This window comes from Oncorhynchus kisutch, linkage group LG14, assembly GCF_002021735.2.
Source record: "Oncorhynchus kisutch isolate 150728-3 linkage group LG14, Okis_V2, whole genome shotgun sequence".
Classification (NCBI taxonomy): domain Eukaryota; kingdom Metazoa; phylum Chordata; class Actinopteri; order Salmoniformes; family Salmonidae; genus Oncorhynchus; species Oncorhynchus kisutch.
Window position 1 is genome coordinate 73624144 of NC_034187.2, and position 25965 is coordinate 73650108.

The 25965-nt window shown below is 42.2% G+C and overlaps 2 protein-coding genes across 8 annotated transcripts; both read left to right on the forward strand.

Moving 5' to 3' along the window:
- The first annotated feature begins 7160 nt into the window (after positions 1 to 7160).
- Positions 7161 to 10867, forward strand: LOC109904653 (transmembrane protein 249). 5 transcript variants are annotated; one of them, XM_020501837.2, is made up of 7 exons: positions 7165 to 7402; positions 7757 to 7823; positions 7926 to 8049; positions 8191 to 8291; positions 8531 to 8723; positions 8909 to 8994; positions 9266 to 10867. In XM_020501837.2, exons 3-7 carry the CDS (start codon positions 7938 to 7940, stop codon positions 9410 to 9412), a joined length of 639 nt encoding a protein of 212 aa, XP_020357426.1. In that variant the 5' UTR covers positions 7165 to 7402; positions 7757 to 7823; positions 7926 to 7937; the 3' UTR covers positions 9413 to 10867. The 5 variants fall into 5 exon arrangements, 4 of the variants coding, with proteins under 4 accessions (XP_031644792.1, XP_020357426.1, XP_031644791.1 ...); XM_031788931.1 differs by having other exon boundaries at positions 8636 to 8723; XR_004202900.1 differs by lacking the exon at positions 8191 to 8291 and having other exon boundaries at positions 7161 to 7402.
- A 1260-nt stretch (positions 10868 to 12127) lies between these two features.
- On the forward strand, positions 12128 to 22041 carry LOC109903363 (regulation of nuclear pre-mRNA domain-containing protein 1A). Of its 3 annotated transcripts, none has more exons than XM_020500014.2 (7): positions 12128 to 12544; positions 14928 to 15057; positions 15167 to 15273; positions 15541 to 15635; positions 15946 to 16072; positions 18833 to 19008; positions 19647 to 19751. In XM_020500014.2, the coding sequence occupies exons 1-7, from the start codon at positions 12394 to 12396 to the stop codon at positions 19734 to 19736; spliced, it is 876 nt and encodes a 291-aa protein (XP_020355603.1). In that variant the 5' UTR covers positions 12128 to 12393; the 3' UTR covers positions 19737 to 19751. The 3 variants fall into 3 exon arrangements, with proteins under 3 accessions (XP_020355603.1, XP_020355602.1, XP_020355601.1); XM_020500013.2 differs by having other exon boundaries at positions 12131 to 12544; positions 19634 to 19751; XM_020500012.2 differs by lacking the exon at positions 19647 to 19751 and adding an exon at positions 21438 to 22041 and having other exon boundaries at positions 12134 to 12544.
- The last annotated feature ends 3924 nt before the right edge of the window (positions 22042 to 25965 follow it).

Consider the following 25965-nt stretch of genomic DNA (forward strand, 5'->3'; position numbering starts at 1 on the left):
CAACCGCCGTGTCTTTGTGAGACGCAGAGTAGGTGAACGGATGATCTCTACATGTGTGGTTCCCACCATGAAGCATGGAGGTGGAGGTGCGATGATGTGGGGGTGCTTTGCTGGTGACACGGTCTGTGATTTATTTAGAATTCAAGGCACACTTAAACAGCATGGCTACCACAGCATTCTTCAGCGATATGCCATACCATCTGGTTTGCGCTTAGTGGGACTATAATTTGTTTTTCAACAGGACAATGACCCAACACACCTCGAGGCTGTGTAAGGGATATTTTTTGTATTTATTTTTTTACCCCCTTTTTTCTTCCCAATTTCGTGGTATCCAATTGTTAGAAGCTACTATCTTGTCTCATCGCTACAACTCCCGTACGGGCTCGGGAGAGATGAAGGTTGAAAGTCATGCGTCCTCCAATACACAACCCAACCAAGCCGCACTGCTTCTTAACACAGCGCGCATCCAACCCGGAAGCCAGCCGCACCAATGTGTCAGAGGAAACACCTGGCAACCTTGGTTGGCGTGCACTGCGCCCGGCCAGCCACAGGAGTCGCTGGTGCGCGATGAGACAAGGATATCCCTACCGGCCAAACCCTCCCTAACCCGGACGACGCTAGGCCAATTGTGCGTCGCCCCACGGACCTCCCGGTCACGGCCGGTTACGACAGAGCCTCTGGGTCTCTGGTGGCACAGCTGGCACTGCAGTGCCACCGGGAGGCCCGTGTAAGGGATATTTGTCCAATAAGCAGAGTGATGCTGCATCAGATGACCTGGCCTCCACAATCATCCGACTTCAACCCATTTGAGATGGTTTGGGATGAGTTGGACTGCAGAGTGGAGGAAAAGCAGCCAACAAGTGCTCAGCATATGTGGAAACTCCTTCAAGACTGTTGGAAAAGCATTCCAGGTGAAGCTGGTTGAGAGAATGCCAAGAGTGTGCAAAGCTGTCATCAAGGCAAAGGGTGGCTACTTTGAAGAATCTAAAACATATTTGGATTTGTTTAACACTTTTTTGGTTACTACATGATTCCATATGTGTTAATAGTTTTGATGTCTTCACTATTATTCTACTAATGTAGAAAGTAGAAAATAGTACAAATAAAGAAAAACCCTTGAATGAGTAGGTGTCCAAACTTTTGACTGGTACTGTATATACAGTGAACAAAAATATATATGCAACATGCAATAATTTCAAAGATTTTACTTAGTTACAGTTCATATAAGTAAATCAGTCAATTTAAATAAATAAATTAGGCCCTAATCTATGGATTTCACGTGACTGGGCAGGGACGCAGGCATGGGTGGGCCTGGTAGAATATAGGCATGGGTGGGCCCACACGAAGGGGAGCCAGGCCCAGCCAATCAGAATGAGCTTTTCCCCACAAAAAGGATTTATTACAGACAGAAATAATCAGTTTCATCAGCTGTCCGGATGGCTGGTCACAGACAGGTGAAGAAGCCGGATGTGGAGGTCCTGAGCTGGCATGGTTACATGTGGTCTGCGGTTGTGGAAAAGGAAAATGCAATAAATATTTACTCTGAGCTGCACTTCAATAGGTTGGTGGTAGATGGAAGGCCGTGTTGCCCAGCAGAGTCCTTTGTCCTTTGAAGAGTGTCTCTGGTGGTGAACGGGAAATGTTCTAGTGTCATCGTTGTGTGGTGGACGGGATGCTCTGTCTGTCCCCTCCTAGCCAACGTTTACAGCGGCTGCTGCAAACTCAACGGCTAGGAGGTATCACTTCTGTAGCGAATAAGAGTTCAAAGTTCATACCATTCGCAACCAAAGCTCACGCTGAGGTTGGCTTTGTTTTGTAGTTATTATCTGAACCCTTCTGACATCGGACCGTCATCCTAATGTACCCGGAACAGGAGGTTATGTTTTCGTCAAGAGCTTTTATATAGTGGAGGGAGAAGGGTGTGTTTCATAGTTTATAGCCCATGTCTCTTCACAGGGGCGGGCCACTGATTGAGCAGAGCCCTAACCTTATGAAAACCCAAATATCTCATTTGGAAGCTAAAATTACATTGAATCTTTTCACCAATAATTTTATATTTAAACATTTGAATTGCACAACAATTCCATGTGAAACTGATAACTATAATGTGTAGACTTTCCCAGATACAGTTTGGTCGTCCTGTTATCAGTCATAATGTCTCAGATGACAACCGAACTGACATCATATTCATTAAGTACCAACGCATATTTTCAACTGGTTCTATTACTGAAATATGGTTCCTTTCCCTCCACTTTTTTGATGTTCCCAGACTCTCTGTTTAACAAAGGCTATTCAAGAGTCCCTCTGTAGAGTCAAGAGAGAGGGAAGGGAGAAAGGTATTTATGTGGGGGTCATAAACCTTACCCACAGGCCAATGTCATGACACTAGTTACCACAGCCCAAAGGTCATTATCCCCACTTATTTCTACAATTTAAACTTAACCACACTGCCTAACCTTAAAAGAAAACCAAAAAGCACATTTTGGTGTATGTTAATTTTTTCAATATAGCAATTTGACTTTGTGGCTGTGCTATCTAATGGAAACCGCTCCTTGTTTTGGATAATTAACATGAAAAGCTAAATGAGCAATTGGATGTTGCTGAGTCACTGCTTGCCACATTTGAACCGAGACACCACAAGGTAAAATGTTGTTCTCTAAGGAGGTCAAATGGAGTCATCCTCAGTTATCTGTTGTCCAGATTTATGTTTTATGGCTAATGATGCAGCATGCATACATTGTTATCTCCCTTCAGGTTTTGGTCTGTTGTCAAATCAAATCCAAGTGGTGCATCCAGAACAGCTGGTGCTCTCGTGCAAGTGTTGCTTGCCTCGAAGCGAGCATAAAAGGCATTTAGCTCGTCTGTTAGGCTCGCATCACTGGGCAGCTTGCGTCTGGGTTTCCTTTTGGAGTCCGTAATAGTTTTCAAGCCCTGTCACATCTGATGAGCGTCAGAGCCGGTGTAGCAGAGAGCCGGTGTAGCCGGTGTAAACCAGCCGGTGTTTGATGGTTTATCTGAGGGCATAGCGGGATTTCTTATAAGAGTCCAGATTAGTCTCCCGCTCCTTGAAAGTGGCAGCTCTAGCCTTTAGCTCAATGCGGGTGTTGCCTGTAATCCATGGCTTCTGGTTGGGATATGTACGCACGTACAGTCACTGCGTCATCGATACACTTATTGATGAAGCCGATGACTGATGTGGTGTATTCCTCAATGCCAATGTTGTGTCCATTTAATAAACCTTCTTAGGGATAGCCCCCTTTTTTTAAATTTTTGCCTAAACATTTTTTTAAATATATATATTTTTTTCACCTTTATTTAACCAGGTATGCTAGTTGAGAACAAGTTCTCATTTGCAACTGCGACCTGGCCATGATAAAGCATAGCAGTGTGAACAGACAACACAGAGTTACACATGGAGTAAACAATTAACAAGTCAATAACACAGTAGAAAAAAAAGAGAGTCTATATACATTGTGTGCAAAAGGCATGAGGAGGTAGGCGAATGATTACAATTTTGCAGATTAACACTGGAGTGATAAATGATCAGATGGTCATGTACAGGTAGAGATATTGGTGTACAAAAGAGCAGAAAAGTAAATAAATAAAAACAGTATGGGGATGAGGTAGGTAAAAATTTGTGGGCTATTAACCGATAGACTATGTACAGCTGCAGCGATCGGTTAGCTGCTCAGATAGCAGATGTTTGAAGTTGGTGAGGGAGATAAAAGTCTCCAACTTCAGCGATTTTTGCAATTCGTTCCAGTCACAGGCAGCAGAGAACTGGAACGAAAGGCGGCCAAATGAGGTGTTGGCTTTAAGGATGATCAGTGAGATACACCTGCTGGAGCGCGTGCTACGGATGGGTGTTGCCATCGTGACCAGTGAACTGAGATAAGGCGGAGCTTTACCTAGCATGGACTTGTAGATGACCTGGAGCCAGTGGGTCTGGTGACGAATATGTAGCGAGGGCCAGCCGACTAGAGCATACAAGTCGCAGTGGTGGGTGGTATAAGGTGCTTTAGTGACAAAACGGATGGCACTGTGATAAACTGCATCCAGTTTGCTGAGTAGAGTGTTGGAAGCAATTTTGTAGATGACATCGCCGAAGTCGAGGATCGGTAGGATAGTCAGTTTTACTAGGGTAAGTTTGGCGGCGTGAGTGAAGGAGGCTTTGTTGCGGAATAGAAAGCCGACTCTTGATTTGATTTTCGATTGGAGATGTTTGATATGAGTCTGGAAGGAGAGTTTACAGTCTAGCCAGACACCTAGGTACTTATAGAACCATCCAGGGTGGTGATGCTGGTCAGGCGTGCGGGTGCAGGCAGCGAACGGTTGAAAAGCATGCATTTGGTTTTACTAGCGTTTAAGAGCAGTTGGAGGCCACGGAAGGAGTGTTGTATGGCATTGAAGCTCGTTTGGAGGTTAGATAGCACAGTGTCCAAGGACGGGCCGGAAGTATATAGAATGGTGTCGTCTGCGTAGAGGTGGATCAGGGAATCGCCCGCAGCAAGAGCAACATCATTGATATATACAGAGAAAAGAGTCGGCCCGAGGATTGAACCCTGTGGCACCCCCATAGAGACTGCCAGAGGACCGGACAGCATGCCCTCCGATTTGACACACTGAACTCTGTCTGCAAAGTAATTGGTGAACCAGGCAAGGCAGTCATCCGAAAAACCGAGGCTACTGAGTCTGCCGATAAGAATATGGTGATTGACAGAGTCGAAAGCCTTGGCAAGGTCGATGAAGACGGCTGCACAGTACTGTCTTTTATCGATGGCGGTTATGATATCGTTTAGTACCTTGAGTGTGGCTGAGGTGCACCCGTGACCGGCTCGGAAACCAGATTGCACAGCGGAGAAGATACAGTGGGATTCGAGATGGTCAGTGACCTGTTTGTTGACTTGGCTTTCGAAGACCTTAGATAGGCAGGGCAGGATGGATATAGGTCTGTAACAGTTTGGGTCCAGGGTGTCTCCCCCTTTGAAGAGGGGGATGACTGCGGCAGCTTTCCAATCCTTGGGGATCTCAGACGATATGAAAGAGAGGTTGAACAGGCTGGTAATAGGGGGTCCAGATTGTCAAGCCCAGCTGATTTGTACGGGTCCAGGTTTTGCAGCTCTTTCAGAACATCTGCTATCTGGATTTGGGTAAAGGAGAACCTGGAGAGGCTTGGGCAAGTAGCTGCGGGGGGGGCGGAGCTGTTGGCCGAGGTTGGAGTAGCCAGGCGGAAGGCATGGCCAGCTGAAGTTTTCGATAATCATGGATTTATCGGTGGTGACCGTGTTACCTAGCCTCTGTGCAGTGGGCAGCTGGGAGGAGGTGCTCTTGTTCTCCATGGACTTCACAGTGTCCCAGAACTTTTTGGAGTTGGAGCTACAGGATGCAAACTTCTGCCTGAAGAAGCTGGCCTTAGCTTTCCTGACTGACTGCGTGTATTGGTTCCTGACTTCCCTGAACAGTTGCATATCACGAGGACTATTCGATGCTATTGCAGTCCGCCACAGGATATTTTTGTGCTGGTCGAGGGCAGTCAGGTCTGGAGTGAACCAAGGGCTATATCTGTTCTTAGTTCTTACTGCCTGTAGCTCAAGCCCTGAAGCAAGGATATGCATATTCTTGGTACCATTTCAAAGGAAACACTTTGAAGTTTGTGTAAATGTGAATTAAATGTAGGAGAATATAAAACAATGGAATAAAATACAAAGAAAAAACAACCGGTCATTTTCTATCACCATCTTTGAAATGCAAGAGAAAGGTCACAGTTCTTGCCATCACTCTGGTTGTAATTCCGATAGTGTCCACAAGATGGGCAAATCATGATGGAGACATTCGCATTCATATAACATTTTTCTGCAAGAATATCGTCAAATCTGTATACTTGGACTTTGATTTAGCTTTCCAAGTATTAGTAGCCATATTATAAGTTCAACATTTGCAAAACAACCAGTTTTCAGAACTTTATAACTGAGTATATTTATAATTTTTGTCCAAAATGAAAAGGCATGCTGTCGTACAAGGTTAGTAGCTACATTTTCCGACATATGCATGGTTTCCGGATACTCCCGTAAAGCCCAGCTCATTGGCTATCCAGCTAGCTCTGTTTTACCCCAATTGGTGCTTGTAGGGGGTGCGTATTGGCGGCAAAGAAGTCAGGCGCAGGACAGCAAAAACTGATTTACAACGGCGCAGTTTAATAAACAAAACCACCGTAAACAGAACAATAAATAAATGGGTAAACAAAACCCGTTACACACCAGCATAACGTGCATATGTAACAGTACTCGTCTTGCGTTGTGTACAATCAGTCATCGACACGGAACTCCAACATGTAGCACCAGTCATGTAGCTTTATTCTGATAAGAACGACACAAAATTGCACGTCATGCAATGCACGTCTCACCATCCAACTCTGCACTCACGCACGCTGGTTTGGTGCTTGTTCACTGGGCAGTTACCAAAATAATACAATTACAATATAATATTGTTAACAATGTACCTGATAAGAACGACACAAAATTGCACGTCATGCAATGCACGTCTCACCATCCAACTCTGCACTCACGCACTGTACAAAATATATGAAACCCCCCCCCCACCAGACACGGTAAATTGCTAGCTAGTACTGGCGGGAATTCTCTACAACAAAATGCACAACAAATATTCTCCAAAAACCACTGCATCTTATGTGTGATGTTCGAATAACATGTACAAACAATTTGATATAAATTGTACATTTAAATCATCACTTGAGAGTATAAAAATCACTTTTGATGTACAGTGCTTTGCAACCAACAACTTACCGCTGGTTTGGTGCTTGTTCACTGGGTCGATTCTAACTGGAACATCCCCCCTCGTAAGCAAGCTACGCAAACCAGCCAATAAGATGCCATGTTGAGTAGGTGAAGGCAAGACAAACTCAAACCAAAAACCCATTGGCTTAACAATAAAGTGGCAAGGGGAATCACCAATATAACCCTGTTACACATAAGCACTACAATAAACAATTCCGGACAAGGACATGGGGGGGAACAGAGGGTTAAATACACAACATGTAATGATGGAAGTTAACCAGGTGTGTGGGAAGACAAAACAAATGGAAAATGAAAGGTGGATCGGCGATGGCTAGAAGACCGGTGACGTCGACCGCCGAACGCTGCCCGAACAAGGAGAGGGGCCGACTTTGGCAGAAGTCGTGACAGTGCTGTTTTGACAAAGATACAGTCATTCAGGTGTTGACCGCCCGCGTCATCGCCGTGCCATGAAGGCATTTCTCTTTGACAAAATATGGTGTCCTATAGGATATACTACACCCTTAATGATATAGTGAAGTCTTGTTACCTTCTAGGATCTCTGAGGAATACATACAAACGTCATTTGACTCGTTGAAACAACGTTTATTGTGAGTTTTTAACAGATTCCTTTCTTTGCAAATTGAACGAGTGAAAATACAAAATCGATTGTGCATGCTATATGGACCTTGCTATTGAGCACATTCACGTGATGCTAAAATTGGTGATCACACCACATTTAACTCCCTGAGGACAGATTTAGCAAAACTGCAACCCCAGAGAATCATTGTGAACGCTGTAAGACATTTCAACTCACAGCTCTGGGCTATGAACACTTTCTGTTTTAGGGGAGCTCAGTAGAATAGAAATAATAGGGCTCTAGAATGTTATCAGACAACAATAATTACTTAGTTACCATGACAACCTATTGTTGTCAATTTACTGTCTTCCATCTTCCACTGTAGGAGAAGAAGGTTTAGGGATTTGGTTACAGAACATCATGTATTTTTGACTAAAACATGCATAACGAGTGTGAGTATTTTGCATGATACACTCTTTACACTAAAATGACACTGTAGTGCAACTTTCAATTATTGACATTGTGTTTTCTCTCATGTAACCCTCTCCATTTAGCCTGTTAGCACCATGACTATCGGGATTTTTGGCACGTGGGACCATCAGTTCAATGCCACTGAGCAAGCACTCACAGATAAGATCAAGAACAACCCTTGCTATCCATTCACTATAGTGAAGGACGGTAAGAGATCTATCGTTGACGTCTCTCATTTCTATTTAACTGTTCTTTTATTGCTATCTCAAATGATTTTGTTTCAGTTGATTTGTTTTCAAATGGTCCTTTGGTTGGTTTTCTGGTTGATGGTGATATGATTTGTTGCAGTGTTTGTTCTTGAATACCTGCATGAAAACATCTGGAAAGGTTCACTGCTACTGATCGCTTCCACCATTGGAACTGCCTGTTACATGAACATGGAGTTTGGGGTGTGTGAGTGCTCCCATGAGGAATAGGCACACAACCTGAAATTGCCCGACATGCTATTTCTCTTTTTTTAATACGGGTTGAAAAGGGAGAATTGTAAACACATCTCACATGTTTAGTTTTCCTTTTGTGAGCAGTTATAAATCTCATACCATTAACTGTTGTCCTAGTCCTTTCTTCAGTCGTTCTCCCTTCGACTGACCTTTACCATAACCTTTAAGCTTACCTCTTCCTGGTTCAGGACCATCACAAGTATACTGGGTTCCTGGTGTTCAGCATGTGTCTCTCTCTGTGGCTGGTTTGTTCCGGGGCCTTCCGCCGGCGCCTGGTGATCGATCACAAGAAGAAGGAGTACCGCTACTACATCCACACACACCTACGCCACAGGGGCCCCTTGCACCAGATCTACATACGCATGATAGCGCAGAAGAGTGGTGAGGTCCGAGTACTGTTACTCCTTTTCTGTCAGTGGGGAATTGTGATCATTCATATCAGTCATGGGCTATTGGTGCTCAGATAATCAAAACAAAAGTGAAGAGATAGTTTGAATGGATGTCCAGTAAAAGGACTGATTTAAGTTTCAAGGCATTGCAGGCAAATGTTCATGACATAATTTCAGGACAGGTACTGCTGATGTACAAGCTGATGCTGAATGGATACAAGATTGAAGAGAGGGAACTCAGTGGCTTCTCAGAGAAATATGAGGTATCATTGCTGAACAGAATTACTATTGCCACTATGTGACGAAGCGTCTCAGAATAGGATTGCTGATCTAGGATCTGTCCATATAATCATATTCATTATGATCTAGAAGAAAAAACTGATCCTAGATATGGGCCCTGGCCTACTTCTCATCAACCAATCATATATTTTAGTAAACATCTGACCATAATGTAGTATGTTGTCTATATCACTGCCCATTCCTTCCCTTGCTCATCCACTTAAATGACAGAATATTTGTATATTTATTTCACAGCTGTTGGAGTGCCAGGGCAGGAGGATAGCAACGAAACTCAACCTCAATTACTTTGACTACCAGGACACTTCTAAACGCCACCTTGTCATCCACAGGCCCAAAATCATCCTGTCTGCTAACAATGATCGCAACAATCCACCTGTCTGAGGATGAGGAAGTTCCTCTGTGATCAATCACATGGTGCTGTCAGTGTCCCTGCCATGCAGCCTTTACCCTATCCTTATTCCATAAACAGACCAAATTTAAATATTGTGTTTCTAACTGTAATCAAATGTCTCTGTCTTTTTCATGATAGTTTTCTGAAATATCTCTTGAAATCATTGATTTGGTCTTCATCCTGTAACACCAACACAGTTCTTGAGAATGTAAGAATGAAACACTAACAATGTTTTACTAGCCAGATCCCGCCTTCCTTCTAGAATGACCCAATGAAAATACAGAAATAGACATTCACATAAATTAACAGGGCCAGTGTGTTTATCGCAGCGCAGCGGTCTAAGGCACTGCATCTCAGTGCTTGGGGCGTCACTACAGACACCCTTGTTTGAATCCAGGCTGTATCACACCTGGCCGTGATTGGAGCCCCAGCGGCGCACAATTGGCACAACTTTGGCCGGGGTAGGCCATCATTGTAAATACGAATTTGTTCTAAACTGACTTTCCTAGTTAAATGAAGGTTAAATAAAAAATGTTTTAAAAAAAATCAGGGTTGCCATGTTCGTGATATTCTAGCCAATTGGGCTACTTTGAAAACGATGAAAATCTATTGATCGTAGGGGGCGGGTTTTTGGAATAATTCTAAATTGCACTGCGGCTGCCATGGCATTTATCTTAAAAAATATTAATACAGTATATTTCATTGTGACCTGCTGCTGCTGACTACTAGGCTGTTACAGGGGGAGTGGAGGGGAGGGGGAGGGCCAGAGGGGTGTGTGTGTGCGTTGAGAGCACTGGTTGAGATAGTGCTGCTGCAGAGGCAGCTGAGTCACCGCGACAGAGCAACACGTCATGACAATTTTTTACCAGTTGTAGGTAGGCTATTTAGATATGTCATTATGGAGACATTATTTTTCCATAAAACATATTAACGCTTTAGAACTTACATAACAGCAACAAAGCATTGGAAAACGACTTCATCTGCATTGTTTGGGGTTTTAGGCTGGGTTCCTGTATAGCACTTTGTGACATCTGCTGATGTAAAAAAAAGGCTTTATAAATACATTTGATTGATTGAGATACATTCTAAATTGCATTCTAATGCCGACTTTTCTCACGGATAACCGTGTCAAGCTAAGGGTTTTACTCGTGCTCAGATCTAGGATTTAAAATTGAAGTTATGGAACTCCCTCGCGTGCTTCTGTTATGGGGGAAAAAGTCCACAATGAAAATGACATTAAATGTGGAGAATGATGGGGGACATTTGCATTTGTTGGCCATCAAGTAGGCTATTAATTGATATGGCATGGCATTGTATAGCCTACCATTTGCTACAATAAATACGTTGAATTTACGATATGAATGGAGTCATTGCAAATCAATTTGTGCCACTTGTGCAGCCCACCTGGAGCTGGTAAACGGTTTTAATAAATTGCCTATAACTCATTTATTGTTGTAGCCTTGTGTTATTATGCCAATTTATTGTTGTAGCCTTGTGTTATTATGCCATTGTTAATGGCCATATTTGGTTAATTAAATTGGAAGTCATCAATTGTGATCATGGTCACAGCTCTATCGCAAATGTATCATTCTCCACATTTAATGCCCGTTTCATTGTGGACTTTTCCCTGAAATGAGATGTCTGCCTGACAGGGGCTATAGGCTACCTGCATCTAGCTCAGCAAACCATTGCAAAGTTGAATTGCAATTATAAACCCAGATATTAGTCAATAGCCTATGCCTATTGAAATAAAAAGACTCCCAATCATGGCCGGATGTGATTAAGCCTGGATTCGAACCAGTGTCACCTCTTGCACTGAGATGCAGTGCCTTAGACTGCTGCGCCACTCAGGGGCCCAGCAAAGACAACGCAAGAGTGACTTCGGGACAAGTCTCTGAATGTCCTTGAGTGGCCCAGCCAGAGCCTGGACTTGAACCCGATCGGAAATTCCTGGAGAGACCTGAAAATAGCTGTGGAGAGAGGCTCTCCATCCAACTTGACAGAACTTGAGAGGACCTGCAGAGAAGAATGGGAGAAACTCCCCAAATACAGGTGTGCCAAGCTTTTAGCTTCATACCCAAGAAGACTTGAGGCTGTAATCGCTGCCAAAGGTGCTTCAACAAAGTGCTGAGTAAAGGGTCTGAATTGTTATGTAAATGTGATATTTCAGTTTTTTTTATTTTATAAAATGTCTAAAAACCTGTTTTTTCTTTGTCATTATGGGGTGTGGTTTTTTTAATTGATGAAGGAAAAAACTTTCATACATTTTTTAATAAGGCTGTAACTAACTTTTACTGTAACTGTAAAAGTCAAGGGGTCTGAATACTTTCCGAATGCACTGTATATGGCCAATATACCACAGCTAAGGGCTATGTCTTAAGAACAACCCTTCGCTGTGGTATATTGGCCATATACCACACCTCCTCGGGCCTTATTGCTTAATCATAACTGTCAAAACAAATTAAATCAACATCCATTGATGGAAAATGATCTGGAGAGTTTAGTAAGTGTGATTTATCTTTTCTCTTGCGACATATTCTTAAACTTGCAATAATTATTATTTTAATTGTAAACCGAAGTTTGCTTCTTAGCCTAGGTTGATAAAAATTACTTCGATATTCCTTTTTAATTTGCTTATAGAAAAATGGTTAAATGGACAAATGTGGCAACTCCTCTCTTGCTGCGAAATAACAATTTTGTGGGAGGGTATTCAGGGGTCATTAGTATATATACGTTTTAGCTAGACCTGGCAACCGTGGTGTATACTTTAGATACATTTTACTCTAAACAGACACAAATGACCCTGCGTCCGTCGGTAGTCACAGGGCGGTAGCTTTTGCACAACACATTGAGTGCTAGCTAGCTAGCTAGCTAGGTAGGTAGGTAGATTGCTAACCTTAGCTGTATGACCTAGCTAGCATCCAACATCTGGTAGAAAACTATTTTCTCATTATTTGACATTATCGTTGACATGTCGGCCTTTTCAGAGGCAGCTTTGGAAAAGAAACTATCGGAGCTTAGCAATTCCCAACAAAGTGTCCAGACTCTGTCACTGTGGCTTATCCATCATAGAAAACACTCGAAGACCATCGTCAACGTTTGGTTCAACGAATTGAAAAAAGGTAATGTTAGCTAGCTAAACTATATTAATCAATAATAACATTTATCTCCAAGTTTAGTTCAGTTAGTTAGGAATGAACGTAAACCGTCTATTAAGTGTAGCTAACGTTAGATAACATTTTATGTTTGTTTACTTGCAAAGGTTACTGTAGTGTAGCTAGCCAGCTCTTTCACACCACATCCCAACTAACGTCAGCTACTAGTTAGCTAACAATATGCCATTAACTTTTCTCTAATTTAAATTACGTCTAGCTACTGTAGCTAGATACTTTTTTTGCTCATAGTGTAGTTATTAAAGTGTAGTTATTAATGCTTACTAACTAGCTAGTTAGCTTAACTTTAGTTGTTTAGCTAGCTAGCTCGCTCCTCTCCTACAGTGCCAGGGGTGGGGTAGTCGTCGTCACACGGTGGAGGCATGTCTACATTCAAGTGTAGAGGTTAACGATCACCCTGCTAAGCAAGGTCTTTGCTTGTATGGATAACTAGACTGATGCGAGGCCCCATTCAGGCCACTCAGCTGCCACCTAGCTACGTTAGCTCACAAGTCTAATCTTTTGTAAAGTTGAAATTTAGTTGGACTGCCTAGCTATTTTGTATATCAAAGTTACGTCATTGGAGTGATTGCTCAGACAGTGAACGAGAAGGCAGTAGCTACTAGTTAGTCATTTGAGTCCTAAAACCAGGCAGTCTTGTTACAGCTAAAGAGCCCTTCGCATTGGGACCCTACTTCACTGTCAGACATTTCCTAGTATGTTCAATTTAAAAGCAGGGTAAGGTAGCTAATCCACATGTGACCAAGGGTCAGCATTGCTACCCATCATCGTTTACACATGTAGTTAGCTTGTGTGTGCTGCATGCACCTGCTCATAAAGTGCTGATCCACGAACTTCTCTGCATCACTGCACATGAGCCATGGGCTATATCTGTGAAATAGGGTGACAGTGACATTAGTCTACCTATTTTACTCATCTAGGCCTACATTCCCTGCTTTGCCAATAAAAGTTCACAGTAAAAGACCTAGAAACACATATATGACCTTTGTATCTAAGGATTTCTCACACTACACTGCCACAAGGTCTCAATGTGTGAATACCTTTGGGAAACTGTTATATCTTCCAAATTGACGTGTAGAAAGATGCAGGGTGGCTTTAATGTTTTTGTTGTTGATTGAGCTCAGGTCATTTGTAGTGTTTTGCCATGTGAAATTGGTGATCAGATCAGAGATGTTGAATGTGCATAAAATGTACCAGGGAATAGGACAATCTGCATTGGCATATATCTTACCTAGTAAAATCAATATACCTGGTCAAATAAAGCTTTAAAAAACCCATCTGTTGTGTATGACATTAACTTACCGGTACCTGCCTACTGCATAGATATAAATGTATGAGGTCTGAGCTTGTGTGCTAGCTAGTTGGTAGGAAGTGGTATTTTGATGCATGCTCTCGGTTTTCCTTTGGGTAAATTATATTTTCCTTTGGCCTAATGATATCCCAGTTGGCCCTCTGTATTTTGGGAGCTGCTGACTCTTCTCTGGACTGGGAATAGCATCGGATGTCATCTCATTTCTCTGCCTTGGAGGGTTCTCTGTAGCCGACTCGTGGACAGAGTTGTGGTCACATTTTCTAGGTTTCTTATTTCCTGTTGTCATCGCTGTGCTTGGTGTTTGATGCTCACTAACCACAAATCACAAAAAGGGCTATCTCTGGCTTCAAGTCCTTACGAACAGCTACGAAGTCTGATTTTGTGCTGTGTACAGTCAGTGATTGTCTAAACCTCCAATTCACAGTTCAGTGTCGGTACATCAAAGCTGTGAGCCATTGCGAAGGATACATCTAGGCCCTCTTTATAGACTCTTGCGCATTAATGGAGCTGGGATTTAAATTAGAAGTGGTGTGCAGTTCCTAAAAGGTCCTCTTTTTCATAAGGGCTCCTTGTCACCATGGTGTGTGTGTGTACAGGGGGGGGAGTCGTGTCACTTGGGGTTGATTTGCTCTCTCAATACATGAACCAGGGAGAAGCATGTGTTTCTTTGCTTAGCCTTGGAGAAAGAAAACCCCCTATCCGCCTAGAGACAGATCTTCCTCATACAATAGAGCTATATAACAACAACTGTTTGTCAACTGCATTATGTGTGGGCTATGTAAATTAGGCTATATTATGCAGCGTCATACTTTTCTGCTCTTATAGTCAGCCTGTGTTTACGTGTTAAGGCCTAAGTGGGCTCTAAATTAATGTTGTGTAGTATGCCTGAGTGTTAAGAAAGGTATACTGAGTTGAAGCCTAGCAGATGCATTTGTTGACACTTGCCTGTGTTGCTAGGCTTTGTATAGTTTAACTCTGCTCTAAATCAGTTTCCCACAGTTGACTGATCTGTGTCTGCAGCCAAGGTATCCAGGAAGCTCACCTTCCTCTACCTCGCCAACGACGTCATCCAGAACAGCAAGAAGAAAGGACCTGAGTTCACTCAGGACTTTGCTCCTGTCATTGTTGATGCCTTCAAACATGTGTCCAGGTGAGGGGTGAGATGCACAATTAAATCTGTCTCCCACTGTTTTCCCTACAGTAGTAGTTGGGGCATGAGCCTGTTGATGGAAATTAGACGTGTGTATGTGTGCGTGCAGGGAAGGAGAGGACCCCTGTAAGAAACAGCTGGGCCGGGTTCTGTCCATCTGGCAGGAGAGGGCTGTGTATGAGAACAACCTGCTGGACCAGCTCTCACACGTCCTGTGTAAGTAGCCTCCTAACCAAGACCCCTCCGGTTTGTCTCAACACGCTCAGTGGCTTCCTCGTCTGAAAACGGGGTGCTTTCTCCCCTGTCCCGTTCTCCATCTACTCTGATCTGAAAACATAGTATGCTTGACAGGAGATATTGGCATTCCATAGTCATTACTTCACATAAGTGAGCGTCAATAAAGGATGTGAAATAGTATCATGCCATCTTCTTTCCATCTCTCTCTGTTCCCATGATCTCTCACCCTGTATACATGTTCCACAGTGGGAGAGAAGAAGGCCAAGAAGAGGCCGTATGAGGAGATTCAACTGGACGACCAGGACTTGGCCTCCCAAAGCTCCCCCGCGGAGCCCCCACAGGTACAGGCCAACCCAACCCCTCACAGGGGGGTGTAATGGCTAGATTAATTTAACCAAACAGAGGTTATTTTTCATTGCATTTACCTCTTAGTATCGCACGTAACTTAATAGTTTTGGTAGTCACATTACTTTGTTAAGACAAGTTGCCTTGTTAGTTCTTTGTTTTAAATGTTTGACCTACTTTCTAACTGCAATGTGGGACTATTCTCCTTTATCCCCCATCGCTGTCATTTCTTCCTTCTCCTTTCCTCTCCATTTTCCTGACCTCCTACCTCTCCTCTCCTCTGCCTGCCCCTCCCTTCCCCGTCAGACGGCAGAGTTAATCCGGGCCCTGCAGGAGCTTGAGAATGCAGCCTCTGGGGACTCAGCACTGCGACAGCGAATCTCCTCCTTGCCTGCTGAGGTGCAGGACACGTCACTGCTGCACAGGATCACAGGTAGGCCCTGGCACACACCTCTATCCCACACTCCCATTCGCTACAGTCAGCCATGCTCCAGAGAATGCTGTTGTAGGAAGGGGTGGCGTACAGGGTGCAGTTGACCCAGCTGTGTGTATAGCCTAGTTTTTGGAAGGGAATGGACCGTGTTAGTGCTGTCCTCTGGGGAAAAACAAAGACAGACACCATGCTACATATAAATACTACTTACAGTCAGTTAAACAAACCCAAAATGTTTTGTCACATACACCATATAGGTGCAGTGAAATGTTTTGTTTTACATGTAAGGCTCCCGAGTGGCACAGTGGTCTAAGGCACTGCATCTCAGTGCTAGAGGTGTCACTACAGACCCTGGTTTGATCCCGGGCTGTATCACAAATGGCCGTGATCGGGAGTCCCATAGTGCGGCGCACAATTGGCCCAGTGTCGTCCGGGTTAGAGGAGGGTTTGGCCGGGGTAGGCAGTCAATGTAAAATACGAATTTATTCTTAACTAACTTGCCTAGTTAAATAAAGGTTAAATATATGTTGTTAAACATACTGGGCTTTATTTGAACAAACCTAACGCAATTGTAAATCTAAGTGCCGCCGGTAGCGCTATATGTTCAGGGTTGCGTCAGAAATATTGATGTTATTTTCACGTACAATTGGCGTTGGAGTGAAAGGGCTGGGTTTTGATGAATAAACGCGGTGTGAGTGTGTCGAGGCCTCACTGGCCAATCAAAATGTGCGCCATGGCGAAATATGTGGTTTGCTTCAAGTTGTGTATTTATGGTCTTTTATGTATTGCCTTGGAATCAATTCCAATGTTAGTCCGTTTTATAGTTTGTTAAATGGCTTCACAGAAACGAAATAACAAAATGTAGGCCAATCTTGGCTAAATAGTTAACATGAAGATATTTGCAGTCCACATTGTTCTAAGTGGCTACAATAGCTGAGACACTGAAATAGGGGCTAGGCCTACTGTAAATTGCATTATGGCTGAGCATGGACATACTAAACATAGTAAAAAAACAAGGTTAAATGCATTATTGATAAGGCCTACAAAGAGAACAAGTAATTATAATCACGTTCTAAACAAAACAACAGGCACCATAATTTCTCCCCGTGGGTATATAATATTAAAACAACGCAGACTATGGAGAGTTTAACACACATCCAAACTTTTTCACAGTGGCTGGACAAAGATCCACTATAAAGAGAAAGGGAGGATGTCCACTCACGTTATACTGCTCCCAAAAAAGGCCTATGTTCTATGAACATAATCGGAAACATCTTACAGATCATATCACATTTTCACATCCCCAGAAGTTGCATGTGCACTACGGACGTTGTTACCATAAAACCAGGTGAATCATTGTAATAAGACTGCTTGTTTTGTTTTTTGATTGTAATAAAAGTTACATATTTTTCTTTTTCTTTACAACAACAATGAATGAATGTAAACTCTAATGATAAAAAAGACACGCATTACTGTTGAACCAGCCTTAGTTATAGTAGGCCTATGGGCAGGCTTGGGTTTTGAACATATTAAACAGAAAACAAGCCATTGTTACAGATAACTTCTTAATACGAGGTTCACCGGTATTCACCAAGGTTCTCTTTTAATGATGGCATGGACACGTAGGGTGGGCGGGGGGCACTTCCAAAACGGGACCTGCATGACTAAAATAATGTGGGCCTGCCTACAATGCATATATAGAAAGGGAATGTCAGATCACTGTTCTACTCCTCTCAAACATTATATTTGAATAAAGCTTTGGTGATTAAGATTTATTTCCCAGGGGTCTCAGGGGCCAAACTCTTTATCAACGGTCTTGTCTACTTCACGGTTGCGTTGGGCAGGATAACAAAACAAAAAACTTAATTGAGAGGAGAGGAGGCTATGCTTGGTTTTTAACGAAATGAAATGGGGGGGGACTTTTTTTAATGGTTCTAATTACAAAGTATAATGGCACTAAAATCACATTAGGCTACTCTTGTTCAAATGGACAGTGTGTGTCACAGCTGGATATGCTGTATCATAACCAACTGTGTTACCATTAAAACCAGCTTTTGGTTGATCTTAAGTATCCTATCCTAGCTTGAAAATAGAAACTTGGATCATGTTTTTAAGGACACACCTTAAATATTTCCACCCCTCCCATTTGAGCGTTAAGTGAGCTGATATAAGACAGGTGAATTGCTGTACCTGGCGTTAGGGATGGAAAATGCCAGTGCGGCAATTTTAAATGACGAAATTGCAAACTAACGTGCGTTTTAACACTAGCTCCACCTTAACGCCAGCCGAAAATAGAGCCCATTGTACATTAGTTGGCCATACAATTAATAAATCTCTCAATCACATGTTAAGTCCCACCTCAGTCAACCACAACTGATGAAGGGCTGTTAGGTTGGGGATGTAATTTACCCAACAATGCTCATTGGACCCACACATGCACACAAGTATGTCTTACTATACTTGATTGGACCCATAACCCTAATTCTAAACCTTAACCCTAAATCCTAAGGCTAAAATAGCCTTTTTACAAGTGAGGACCGGCAAAATGTGCCCACTTCTGAATTTTAGTTGGTTTGCTATTTTTGTGAGGACTTTTGGTACTCACAAGTATAATAAAACGTGTGTGTATACACACACACACACACACCCACACACCAGTGCTTGATATCATTTGTCATCATTGAAGACACTTAAATGTTGGATGAGATGTGCCCCAATGAACCATTCAACCATTCTGTCCCCCTCCTCTGTGTGTTTCAGATAAAGAGCAGGGTGAGCGCCTGTCCAGGCTGGTGGAGGAGGCATGCATGCTGCTGGCGGACTTCAGCGGCCGTTTGGCGGCGGAGATCGACGACCGGCGGCAGCTTACGCGGACGCTCACCCTGTTTCTACACAGCCAGAGGGACGGCCTGGTGCAGAACGAGCAGAAACTAGAAGTAAATAATCACCTTTCTTTTTTCACTACACACCCTTTTCTATCATTCTCCATCTTTATTGTGTCTGTCTGTCTCGCATGTTGTTTCATTCACTCTTTGTGTGTTTCTGTTTTTGTAGCATGTATTTTCCTCTTGTAGCCCTGTATCATTTCACCCTTTCAAATGGTATGTTTTGCATCTCACCAATGGAATTGAACAAAGAATGCTCAAAATAGTGCTTGGCAAAAAGCAACTCTTCTGAAGAATATTAATATTCTGTGCCCTGCCAAAGAAAACATCCATGGGGCAAAATAGTTGTTCAGTTTAAACTCAATTGGCCTTTCCTAAACTTGACATAGACATGCTTAACTGGACCTTTCATGCAAATCCCACATTGTCAATGGGAGATTTGCACCATGGTTTGAGTTACATGTTTACCTCAAGATAGGATTCAAGTCATTATGCCTCTCTCCACTTATCAGTGGTGTCTTCCTCACCCATGGTTAGTTCAGGCCCTGAAGGCTTTAGCAAAGATGACATCTCACCCAATTGCTTGCAAAACAACAACACACTATTTCCGTTGGTTTCTAATACACTGTGGAGAACAATTGACTGTTTTGTAATTGCTGAATGCTTAACTGTCCAGCCTTTACCCACAGGAACTGAGCAAGATCACGTCTCCTGGTCTCTGTATCTGCAGTGTATCTGCAATTCAACAAATCTCTCTTGTAATAAAGAAAAATAAATGAGAAATTAAAACTGAATCTGTGAGTGCTGTTATTTGATGCTACTTGTGTTTGTACTGGTGGGGGTTGCATTGCATTACTCCAGTCCAATTTGATTGACTTTACTTTTGAGTGTCATTATATTAAATACATATTTAGCATAAAAACAATCAAACTTCACCTGCTATGTTATTACATAAGACATATGTTTTTTTTCGATAACTAAAACACATTTTTAAAACCCAGCTTTGGTAGTCATTCATGAACAGATACTTCACATTGCAAATAGTCAGTGAGGTCATGACTTCAACAAAATAACAAAAACTACAGCAGAAAAATGTACTTGAAAGCTATTAAAATGTGTACTCTAACAGTAGCCTCAAATGTACAATATGAGTCAAATGTCTTATGCCTCTTAAACATTTGGAAACTCAACGCACACAACGCACACAGACAGGCCCATGTGACATTTGTCCATTTATTTGAAATTAAGTGCATTCACAGATGGCTAGAGTGTTATAAACTGAATCTAAAGTTCTAAATAATATTCGTACTCATACTGGGGTACTTAAAATGCCATTGAAAGTATTTTCAACAAGTGTAAATTATATTCATAGTTTGATCTTTTTTTTACTGTTCTGCAAATATGATTTTGGTTTCTTCTCAATTTGAATTGTCAAGCCCCTGAACCAGGGGTGGGCAACTCTGGTCCTGGAGGGCTGCAGTATGGGACGTATTTTGATCCCGCTCAGCACTAACACACCAAATCATCCCTTGTAATAATAAAAGTAATCCATATTAATTTGGACCACAATGAGTTTAATCAGGTGGAATAAAAAGCGGAACTCTGCAGCTCCCCAGGACTAGAGTTGTCCACCACAAGTTCTAAACACATGCCTTCAAGTGATGGGTCTTTTGGCTTTGAATATTTTCTGGCCCACCTTGTACTCTGGGTTCAGGGTGGTTTTACTCCCCCACATTGAGGCTATGGGTTAACGACATGACTGGGTCAATGCTAGCAAAGGGGAGTCTGACACTTCAATTGCTAAGGGGTTGTTTGTCAAACTGGGTCTTGGTTACAGGCCTTAGCATATCCTTGACTTGCCTATAAGGTTGCATTTCTCCCATACTGTACTATTGATTTGTCTTTAATGCTTATTTGAATATCTAGATTAGTCACACTGCCCTAAAAATAGGAGATAAGGAAACGCCTCTGTTTTTCTCTGTAGTAAATAAATGAATGGATCGAACACTACTATTTCTGTGACTTGAAATGTAATGAAAGGATTTCATAGCTCACAACTTTAAAGACGGAATGGTTATAGTAAAGGTCCTTCAGAAATATTTACCTTGCCATCCCTCTGTGATCCTGATGTGAGAGGTTGATGTAGGATGATGATGATTTTTAGTAAAAAATAAACAAAATACTAACACGCACACTAATAATATAAAACCACTTACAACTCACTTTTTCATTCAAAATGTAAATAGGGGTTCACAATGAAACGGAAATGATTGAATGTCATCAGTTTACTCTGATGTGTCCAAGTTCCTTTGTAAATCCTCCCTTTCTGAACCATTGTGCTACAAGGTTCACAATGAGCTACAAGGTTTACAGTGAACTCCAAAATTATGTCTAACAATTGAACAGCATATCCAACTCCAATTCTAATGTTGTACAAAAAAATGTCACATTATTCCTCACACCTATTCTTGTTGTTTCAGGAGTACAAGCGCAAGCTGGCGCGGGTGACCCAGGTACGGAAGGATCTGCGTTCTCATCTCAGCAACCTACCAGACCTCTCTGTGCTCCCCAGTGTGACCGGTGGACATTTGCACCTGCCCTCGTCTGGCGTCGAGCTTTATGACCCCACAGCCTGACAGCTCACTTGTGTTTCCCATCTCTGACCGACCATCCACCCTCTGATTGACACATCTCTCGCCCTATCATTTAACTTGTGGACATCACTTCACTTCGTGGACATCAGAGTCACTTAGTAACCTTTGACTGACGTATCTCCCAACCTATCATTGGCCATATGCATCTTGCCATTGTGCTACTGTTTGACTGCTCTCTCATCCAATCTTTCCACATGTAGTCCTATTTATCAAATTTCTCTCTTACCCATCATCATGTAACCCTCCCTTTGTAACAGTATATCTCCCTCCTATTCGCCAAGGATCCCTCCCCTCGTATTCTCTTCACAATAGATCACTCTTATTGGTACAGTATTCGGAAAGTATTCAGACCACTTGACATTCTAAAATTGATAAAATTGTTTTTTACCCTCATCAATCTACACACAATAGCCCATAATGACAAAGCAAAAACAGGTTTTTAGAAATGTTGACAAATTAAATTGAAATATGACATTTACATAAGTATTCAGACCCTTTACTCAGTACTTTTATGAAGAACCTTTGGCGATTACAGCCTTGAGACTTTTGGTATGATGCTACGAGCTTGGCACACCTGTATTTGGGGAGTTTCTCCCATTCTCTGCAGATCCTCTCAAGCTCTGTCAGGTTGGATGGGGAGCATTTTACATCGGGTTCAAGTCCGGGCTCTGGCTGGGCCACTCAAGGACATTCAGAGACTTGTCCCAAAGCCACTCTTGCGTTGTCTTGGCTGTGTGCTTAGGGTCATTGTTCTGTTGGAAGGTGAACCTTCGCCCGCAGTCTGAAGTCCTGAGTACACTGGAGCAAGTTTTCATCAAGGATCTCTCTCGTTCATCTTTCCCTTGATCCTGACATCCCCACAGCATGATGCTGCCACCACCATGCTTCACCGTTGGGATGGCGCCAGGTTTCCTCCAGACGTGACGGTCGGCATTCAGGCCAAAGAGATCAATCTTGCTTTCATCAGACCAGAGAATCTGGTTTCTCATGGTCTGAGAGTCCTTTAGGTGCCTTCTGACAAACTCCAAGCGGGCTGTAACGTGCCTTTTACTGAGGGGTGGCTTCCATCTGGCCACTCTCCATAAAGGCCTGATTGGTGGAGCGCTGCAAAGATGGTTGTCCTTCTGGAAGATTCTTTCATTTCCACAGAGGAACTTTGCAGCTCTGTCAGAGTGACCATAGGATTCATGGTCACCTCCCTGACCAAGGCCCTTCTCCCCCGATTGCTCAGTTTGGCCGGGTGGTTCCAAACTCCTATTCAAGAATGATTGAGGCCACTGTGTTCTTGGGGACCTTGAATGCTTCATAAATGTTTGGTTCCCTTCCCCAGATCTGTGCCTCGACACAATCATGTCTCGGAGCTCTATGGACAATTCCTTCGATCTCATGGCTTGGTTTTTGCTCTGACATGCACTGTGGGACCTTATATAGACAGTTGTGTGCCTTTCCAAATCATGTCCAATCAATTGAATTTACCACAGGTGGACTCCAAGTTGTAGAATCATCTCAAGGATGATCAATGGAAACAGGATGCACCTCAGCTCAATTTGGAGTCTCATAGCAAAGGGTCTGATTACTTATGTAAATACGTTTTATATATATTTTTATATATAGATACATTTGCAAAAATGTAGAAAAACCTGTTTTCGCTTTGTCATTGTGGGGTATTATGTGTAGATTGCTGAGGGAAAAAAATATTTAATCCATTTTAAAATAAGGCTGTAACGTAACAAAATGTGGGGAAAAAATCAATGGGTCTGAATACTTTCCGAATGCACTGTATCATTTGCGTCCACATCTAATGCTATTAAATGAAGGGTATGACCAATGTTTTCCATACCTAATGCACTCTCTTTCTTCCCACCTGCTCTTCCTCTGAATACATATACTGGTTTGGTGTTCCCATGCAGAGGATGGTGGTGGGAGGAGCTATAGGAAGACAGGCTCATTGTAATGGCTGGAATGGAATATTTGGAACGGAGTGCTGTTCCATTTATTCCATTCCAGCCATTAAAATGAGCCCATCCTCCTATAGCTCTTCCCACCAGCCTCCTCTGTTTTCATGATTTCCTCTTCTGTTTCCCCTATCCGCCTAACCCCAAACTCCTCAAAATGTCCGGAAAGATATTGTTGTGATATTATTTTTGTATTTATAGTGAATTTAGATAGCACCGGAAATGGTATATTGCAGTAGTCCCAATGCATACATCCCCTCAGTTTGGTATCATTATAATCAGCTGCAGTATTTTGATAACGAACAATTATCATCTTTATGCGTTCTTTTATAACTGCTCTAAGTCGTATTCCCATTATGTGGACACAGCTCACTAGGTTTTAGATCTTGTTCTCCGGGGCTTCACTAATAGCAGGGACTGTTACTGTTCAAGTTCTATATAAATGGCCTTAAAATAATTAAGCCTGTTCAGAAAAGTTATTTTTTCCAGATTTAATTGTGAAATCAGGTTGAAAAGGAAATGGACAAGTTGGAAAATGTAAAAGTAACACGTTTGAATATGTTTGACTTTTTTTGAGAAAGCTCTTAGGGAAACAAAAACGTTCATTGTAAACATTGTTCTTAAAGCAGTAACCAATTTCTTTCTTTGTTTTAGCACATAGACAAAGTTGCATGTAAATCCTAGGAACTAATCGTTTTTTTATCTGTCAGTCTTGTATCGTCATTATGGACTGGCCAAGACACACTCTTTAAAAAAATGGTTCTGGATACAACCAAAAAGGGTACTATGCTTGCTTCCAATATGGCACCCCTTAATGTTCCATATAGAACTGAAATTGGTTCCCTATATGGAACCCATTTTGGTTCAGTGAAGAACCCCATATATATGGAGTGCCATATACAGTATGAAGCAAGAAATAGAACCCTTTTCGGTTCTATCCAGAACCTTTTTTTCTAAGAGTGCATGGTAGTCATTCCAAAAAAATGCCTGTGTCTCATTGCAGATGCATCTCTATAGAAGTTAGATGTCTCTGTAATAGTTGAAGCCTTTCCCATATTGGAACAAGCAAGTGGAGACATCAGTGTTGTATGCTCTTTTACCGTATTCCCTACTGCCCCCTGGTTATAACCTCTACTGAAGGTTCTTCAGCCGCCTGTGACAGCTATGCTCTTTGAAGAACTTGAAGGGGCACACTTTGCTAAACTACTCCGTATAACTTATGTCAATGATTTGTAAGTCTTCATTGAAACACAAATTGTTGTAATGTGTTGTTCTCAGAACCCAATAAACAGCCAAACATAGGAGAATTTATCAAGATTTGTTATTTTGTCTGCATCAATCCAGCATTATTTATTTTTTGGGTGATTATTATTTGTAGTTTTAAAATGTGTATGTGGTACACATTAACACAATATACTTATAGTGACAAATAATGCCCTCTAGAAATACTGTGCTTTTGACTCTGTACTGGTACTCCCTGTATATAGCCAATGGTATTTTTACTCATTGTTATTCACCATGTATTTATTCCTCGTGTCACTATTTCTGTTTTATCTTTGTGTATTGTTGGAAAAGGACCTGTTAGCATTTTACAGTTAGTCTAGACCAGTTGTTTTACGAAGCATGTGACAAATACAATTTGATTTCAACGTCAAAGCAATATGACCACCAGTGCAGCATGTGGTGGTATAGCATTTGGAACAGAAACATGGGGAGGAAGTTGGTCAATCAGTAAAAACAGGAAGTATTTTTATCCTAGCCCAGGAGTAGCTTAGCGTTACCCGATTTAATCGACGGCTTGATTTTTGGGTCGATAAGATCTGGGTCGACTGAAATTTCGTTAGTTGAGCAGTAGCAAATGGACACAAGACACTCGTCTGATTCACGCATGTCTCAGAGGACTAATCCATTGCTGAGGCCACGCATCCCCATTACTCTACGACGTGCTACCGAAATTGTATATGGTTGTGCAACACTAATAATAAAACATATTATTTTATAACAAATGCGCTTTCTCCTGCGTTGGATAGTGGTCGTATCTGCGGTTCTGAAACATAATCTTCAGAGCGCCGTTGAACTGGCGTCTTTTCCTGGACCATGTTGCTATGTGCATAATAGCAAAGCTACCCAGCATATTGGTGTTGAGAACAATGCGGTGCCGTCAGCAGAGGAGTAAGAAGAGAAAATCCCTTGCCCTAATTATCTAAGAAAATAGAGGAGAGAGGAAACCCCAACTTAATTAGGTCTATAATCAATAGCCTAACTGTTAAATGTGCCTGGCTTTATAAATCATCCATAAATATATATGTTTGAGGGTTTGTTTAATAGCCTACTGATTATGTAAGCTTCAAGCCTCACTCAGATAAAACTATTTCGGCTGTTTTTTATCTTTAAAAAAT

What these genes read in the sequence shown, in the direction of transcription:
- LOC109903363 (XM_020500012.2), top strand. Translation starts at nt 12,394, where the DNA reads ATGTCGGCCTTTTCAGAGGCAGCTTTGGAAAAGAAACTATCGGAGCTT. An exon ending in CCAGCTCTCACACGTCCTGT is followed by an intron (nt 15,274 to 15,540) that starts GTAAGTAGCCTC and finishes CATGTTCCACAG; the next exon opens with TGGGAGAGAAGAAGGCCAAG. An exon ending in AGAACGAGCAGAAACTAGAA is followed by an intron (nt 19,009 to 21,437) that starts GTAAATAATCAC and finishes TTGTTGTTTCAG; the next exon opens with GAGTACAAGCGCAAGCTGGC.
- LOC109904653 (XM_020501837.2), top strand. Translation starts at nt 7,938, where the DNA reads ATGACTATCGGGATTTTTGGCACGTGGGACCATCAGTTCAATGCCACT. An exon ending in CATGATAGCGCAGAAGAGTG is followed by an intron (nt 8,724 to 8,908) that starts GTGAGGTCCGAG and finishes ACATAATTTCAG; the next exon opens with GACAGGTACTGCTGATGTAC. An exon ending in GCTTCTCAGAGAAATATGAG is followed by an intron (nt 8,995 to 9,265) that starts GTATCATTGCTG and finishes TTTATTTCACAG; the next exon opens with CTGTTGGAGTGCCAGGGCAG.